The sequence below is a fragment of the Acyrthosiphon pisum genome, chromosome A2, assembly GCF_005508785.2.
Source record: "Acyrthosiphon pisum isolate AL4f chromosome A2, pea_aphid_22Mar2018_4r6ur, whole genome shotgun sequence".
Taxonomy (NCBI): domain Eukaryota; kingdom Metazoa; phylum Arthropoda; class Insecta; order Hemiptera; family Aphididae; genus Acyrthosiphon; species Acyrthosiphon pisum.
The window spans coordinates 115,947,146-115,953,858 of NC_042495.1; the positions used below are offsets into that span (position 1 = coordinate 115,947,146).

Below are 6,713 nucleotides of genomic sequence, written 5' to 3' on the forward strand. Positions count from 1 at the left end.
AATTTTAACAGTTGCAGCTGAACATAGAAAATTAAGAAAAATAAAGAATAACAATAAAATATAAAATAAAAAAACAATTACTTACAAAATGTGTGTATTTCTAAATAAAAATAAATATTTTTTGCGTTTCGCTTTTTTGGTTTTACTTTGTTATTATTACTTTTGCTATTTCGGGTCTAGTTTTCATCTCGCTGCAGACATTGCGATTATTATTTTATATAGATAGTACGATTGCGCACGAATGTACAGAACACGCTCATCTTATAAGATTATATTAATAATTTATTATTATAATTTAGAGTACCTATATTATTGTACATTATAATACAGTTGCATATCATGTTATCTGCTGTCCCGACTGTTTCTGAACTTCTGGTTCAACTTTCGTACCCAAGACAACCGACGGCTATCGGCCGTCCGCCGGCAGTTAGCCTCGTCCGCGGTCAAGTTGTTGTTATTGCCATAGTCGTCGTCGTCTTCGTCGTCGTCAGTTTCGCGGTCGGTGGCTGTACACGACCAGCAACGTGACGCGCCACCGATATACGACGACGACCAACTACGCCGGTCCGCGGTCGCTCCGCTGGTCGACCACGTCGAAGCCACGTCGTCGGCCTGGTCGTTACCGCTGTTACCGTGGTCGTGGCGGTGGTACTCGTCCGTTGAAAAATCGCCCCGGCGGTCCGCGCACATTGACATGATTTCCCTCAGCCTGTGCGATCCGGTGAAGCTGTTGCACGTCGACAGGCCGTGATGCAGCTCCGACGCTGACTTGACCGAGTGCAGTGCTGATACGATTTCCGCCCTCTCCCTGCACATCGCCAACGTATCATATATTATGATGGGCATTGTAAATTCAGCCCGAAATGAATAGGTACAAATAAGGTCTATGGTAAATTCCGCCCGTACATATATTCGTGTATACAAAAATGGATTTTTAATAAAAATAAATATTTTTAAACCAAGCGTTCCGCGACTCCACGACGCGACTGTACTGTACTAAAAATATAAAAATAATGAAATATCTATGGATGAAAACGTGTCTCATTATTTTGGGGATTTTGACAAAAGAAGAAATAATATAGAAGTGGATTGATTTGATTGATTTTAAAATTTATATTTTAAAATCGTAGGTTATTATATTTTTACATGTCTTTATTATTATAATCATTACTATTTTTATAACTTTTATTTATTATTTATGACTTATACATAAAATGTGGTAATGGTTAACTTAATATGTGAAATAGATATTTATTTAAATACTTATTATGATACATATTATACTATTTCCTAATCTATGTTATGAGTTATGACTTATGACTCATATATGTGAGGGAACATTCTGGGACCTGTCTCGGCTATTCTCATGTGACTAAGTCAACGTAAAGAGCTGTAAGGCATCATGGTGTTGGGATATGCGGATATATACTAGCGATATCTAAGGAAAGTATGCCACTTTCCCGTGTGAGCCGAAACACATGTGTAAAAAAATTGTCATTAGATAAACGATGCTACGTGGGGGTTAAGCAATGCGACAGCAGTACAGCCTCCATGTAGTGGTTTTCCCAGAAAAAAAAAGTTAGGACTCGTTAGGACTCTAGTTAGGACTTAATATTGTTAGTATGTATAATATCACAAAAAATATGACACACAAATTTGTATAATATAGTAAGTATAATAAATGTATTCTATTTAAACCCAGTGGCGCCGAACACAGGGTACAGGTCGGGTAGTCGCCCGACCAATTTTTTTGGGTGGTGGGCGGTGGTTGCCGTGGGCCGTGGTATATGGGTACGTACCAAGTACTAAGTAGTATAATAATTTTGGAAACATGCCACAGGCTAACACATCAGTCTAGTCTAGTTCCACTGTCAACAGCAGATTAAATATTTAAAGATACATTTTAATTGATTTTAGATTTAATAATCATTCAAATAAATAAATTTAAAAAAAAAATTTGAAAACGATGAAATATTTAGCTTTTGCTTTCTATTGATAAACTCAATGCAATTTAGTGGTGGGAAAGTGAATCTTGTTTGTGCATTCGAGAGATCAAAATTTAAGTTCAAGATAGTTTTAAAATGCGTAAGGGAATAAAGTAAGGTGTTAAATTTGAATTAGATTAAGTGCGGATTGCGGATAGGCTGAATCCCTCACACCCAAAGGCCTTAGCTGGTACATAAAATATTTCAAATATAACCTTAATTTTCAGTTTATTAGATAAAATAAAGATATGTTATAGAGGAGCAATACTGTACTTAAAACATTATATTATATTGCTTATTGACATTTAGGAGTGATTGATAGGTAATCGTAATTTTTTTTTATCTAGCCACCCACCCTTTTCATTTCAAGCGCCTAAATTCAATGATATAATATCATTGTATAGTGTACGCCAAAATTAATTCTGAGTGGAGATGATCTGCCGGTCAGCCTATATTATAATAATATAATTTAATAATATACAATTTCAACAAAATATCAATGATCGTAATTCTTCATTTAAATATTTAATTTCATCTAAAATTATACTTAAAATAGCACTAAAAATGTAGGATTCAAATGCTCATACAAAATTAGTTTTATTTTCCGGTATACCCTATTTTTTGTTAGAAGGTAGAAAGTTTATGAAGAATCTTGTATCAAATTTTCAAATCTTAGGTATAAATATAAAAAACTGAATATGTCCGTAAACAGCTCAAAACAAGTCAAAATATTTTGAAAATTGTGTAATGTATACAAAATACTATTATAAACTTTCAGTGAAAATGTCATTTATATACAGTCATTTGTTTGAAACTTACACCAAAAACCAAAATCGATTTTGTTGAAAACCAATTTTACGTAAAAATTCATATACATTTTCCTTATTTTTTTTTTTTTGTTTTCACACAAGAGTTTTGACAGAGAGATCATTTTTTTATTGACAGAAACTAAAATAAGTAATCAAAATCAAAATTTTCTTATGCATTTTAATTATTAATATAGCTAAAAAAAAGTCGAAATATTTCGAAAATTGAATATTATGATTGGAAAATGGCAATATAAACATTTGGTGGTTATTTAAAATATCTGTGGTAGTTAGTCTTTTATATAATATAGTATAATATAGCATAAATATATATGTAGATTGTAGATACTTGACATTTTCACCAAATACCTATTTATATTATCTTTCTCTATATTATATTATGGTATAATTACCATATTTAAGTTAAACCTATTATATTTACAAAATAGATTAATAATAATATATAATTTACTTATATAAGTGAAATCAAAAATAACTATATTGCACGGTCAAAGTCCACCACTTTTTATAGTAATATTTTAGGTTCTATACTAGATACATCTACAAGTTACAACATTGTAGCCTTCGCAGTTTTTTCTCACGTGAAACCGTTTTTCGATATAATTTTGCAGTGACACAATAACCAACAATAGTTTGCATTTGTAGGTAATGGAACCACGTGAATAAGCTTCTTTTAATTAATTTTACCCCTTAAAAATGAGCGTGTGCCGTGTGTCGTCTGCTAATGAGGTTTGATGTGGGTAATTGCATTGGCATATTAAGAAAAATTTGAATTTAAAAACAAAATCATATTTAAACCGTTAAAGCATGATCACTTTATACAGGTAAATACAGAAGTACTGTATAGGTTATATAACCTTTAGCCATAACGGTAACCTTATTTTATACACAATATTATAATATTATGTATAACATATATTATATCGTATCTTATCAATTTTTTTTGTATATATAGGTACTTATAGCCACATATAGCTCAAGAAACTACTCTGAACACTACAGCAGTTGTAGTTTAACTGAACGACTGAACTCTGAAGGCTACTTTGAAGAATAGAGGTTATACAAGAGCACATTAAAAATATATTCAAACTAATTTGACATGAATACATAATACAAGTATAAAATATGCTTATATTGTAAAGATACAAAAAAAAAGCAGCAGGAGATGTGTCACGCGTCTGTATAGGATGTAGAATGCGTTTTGATAAAACGTTTTGGGTACCTACTATTATTCTAAGCTGGGATTGGCCTTGCATTAGTTTTAATTTAAACGACCAGCGAAGAATAATGTTAATAATGCAGGAATATAATATTTTTAACCTATTGTATTAAAAATACGTATAACGAAACATGATATTTTAAACGATACCACGGTTGGCGAACGAATTAAGATATGTCGAGGATTCATTAACGATATAATAAGAGAGGTCATATTATTATTATAATGCATTATTAGTGTGTAGGTATATAATATTATTTAAATAAAGGGGGGTGAGAATTTCTTCGAATTTTCCCGAATTTCGACTAACAATAACTATGACTAGTAATAATTACCCATAAATCATAATATTATTACGGATATTTTTTCATAGATATTATTATTATTTTATTTTTAAAATGAATATTACTAATACGGAAATATATTTTGAAAACATCTACGAACGGCTCTTGGAACTTTTATGCCTCGTCTCTAGATACAGAACCATTTCCACGGTAAGATGGCATTAAAATATTAAATTATTATCATTTTATTACAATATAATATTATCAGCACTCATACGCGTGCAATAAGCATTATACTTGTGTATGGAAGAGTTTGTTCTGGACGAGTTCCACGTGTAATAATTATTGATGGCGACCCCGCCATCAGAGGTGGAAGTCCGCGGACTGTTATCATTATCGGGGTAATCCGTGGTCAGGTCTTGTCTGGTGACCACGCGATGATCGGTCCGTCCACCATGGAACAGCCGAAGCAAGTTCGACGTCGAGTCTTTGCGGTTCGCCTTGCCCTTTGACGATGGCATGCAGAGCAGGTACTATTATTATTATTATTATTATAATATAATATGCCAATGAGTTTTACTTATTTTTTAATCGTTAGAATAGATATCGGTGTACTATAATCAGTGACGTACGCATTGTGAATGAGGGAGGGGGGTAGGATATGAAATACTTGGGTCCTTTTAACTATTTTTTTTTTAAATCTCGCCATTTCGAGAAAATATTTTTTTTAGATATAGGTGTTTTTATAATGCAGAAAAAACACGAGTCTCTATAGGTAGTTGGCTAGAATATTTTGTCACCGAATATCAAAGAACAATAATAATTAAAACTAAAAGGTCCAAATGGTTGATTCTGAGAATACCCTGAATACGCCACTGACTACAAAACTATTTTCAGCAGCAGCAGCAGCAGTGACGGATATTATGAGGATTGACGTCTTCGTTTCAATTAAAATGTTGCCCTATTGCAGAGGTATTAAAAATGTGCGTCGTGAGAGTTGTCGAAGCGAGCCCGTCAGCTTTGACGGTGCTTACCGGAAACCATGATTAATGTAGGTCAAAATATATAATTAATATAGATATTATCTATAATCATTATAGCGATTATGGAAACGATAATGAAACACATTACCCGACTATTTGAAGTTTTATTTCTAGTACTAAAGACACTGTTACTATCACCATAACATAATATTGTATCCGTATTGTTCTAATTTTTTTATAATAATTTGAGAACCATAAAAATATTGTTAACACACAAAGGAGCCGAGGGAGGAAAACGTTTGAATACTTCTGCCCTACGCCCACACACCCTCGAATACGCCACTGCATGCTGCCGTAGGGCACTGAATATTTTATGAATTATGGTATTATACAACGAGCATTATTTATACTATTATTAACTCACTGCGATTCACTTGGCACGTTCAGACTGTTCTATAATATTTTATTGTCGATGCGTACGTAACTCAATAATTTATAATTTTCACAGTGTTTCGTCGTGTAAACCGTTATTTGATTAGATTTTTTTTACACTCCGTTTCGTCATTATGGAAACGCGCAACTATATAATTCGTAATAATCGAATGACGTTAAAACCATATGTTAGGTTAGTATGTGTTTCGCGGTGGTTGTTGCCAATTATTATAATACATGAGTATTATAACGAGTATACTGCGAAACCTTTATACAGGGTGGATGTACCGACATGCTCACACACCATTTGAATATGGTCACCGAAACCAAAGTTGGGGTAATCGGGAAAAATAGTCAACGTGAATTTAACGAAATGAAACTCGATTAAGGCAACGAAAATCCATGAATGATGGTCGGTCATAGCCAGGGTTGTTATGTTTAAGACACGTTTAAAACATCACAAAAAAACATATTGATTTTGTTTGAAGCGTTTAAAACAGACATTTTAAACATCAATAAAAAACATGTGTTTAAAACAATATTTTTAGTAAATTTGAAATCAAAAAAAACCTATGGATTTTTGGAACCTACTTTTTTTTTAATGATTTTAGATTCTGAGTGGAACGTTGAATGTATTGATTTTACAATGATGTGTGTTTTTTTATTTTTTTATTTTTTTTTTTATTTTTTTATTTTTTTATTTTTTTTGTGTCTGTGTACACGATAAGTTGTCGAAATAATGCTACGATTTTCAACTTCAGTATCTTGTTCGATCAGAAAGTGAATATCGTTGGTGCATTGGGGAGGTCAAAATTTAAATTTCCCAGTGGTTTTCAAAAGCGCCGGGAAAAACAAAAGAAAAATTAACGAAAAACGGGAATTTTTACGTAAAATCGATTTTTCACAAATTGAATTTGGTTTTTGGTGTAACTTTAAAAAAAATTACCGTAGATACATGAAATTTTGACTGAATGTTTATCTTA

The 6,713-nt window shown here is 32.2% G+C and overlaps 1 protein-coding gene across 1 annotated transcript; it reads right to left on the reverse strand.

Moving 5' to 3' along the window:
- Positions 1–128: 128 nt before the first annotated feature.
- Positions 129–5,885, reverse strand: LOC100571867. Its single transcript, XM_003243266.4, has 3 exons — positions 5,723–5,885; positions 4,613–4,848; positions 129–808 (listed from the first exon to the last, which is right to left on the reverse strand). Exons 2-3 carry the CDS (start codon positions 4,834–4,836, stop codon positions 343–345), a joined length of 690 nt encoding a protein of 229 aa, XP_003243314.1. The 5' UTR covers positions 4,837–4,848; positions 5,723–5,885; the 3' UTR covers positions 129–342.
- Between the last annotated feature and the right edge of the window lie 828 nt (positions 5,886–6,713).

Excerpts from the sequence above, each read along its gene's own strand:
- LOC100571867 (XM_003243266.4), bottom strand. The coding sequence starts at position 4,836 with ATGCCATCGTCAAAGGGCAAGGCGAACCGCAAAGACTCGACGTCGAAC. Across the intron at positions 809-4,612 it reads ACAAACTCTTCCATACACAA|GGAGAGGGCGGAAATCGTAT; the intron begins GTATAATGCTTA and ends GGCGATGTGCAG.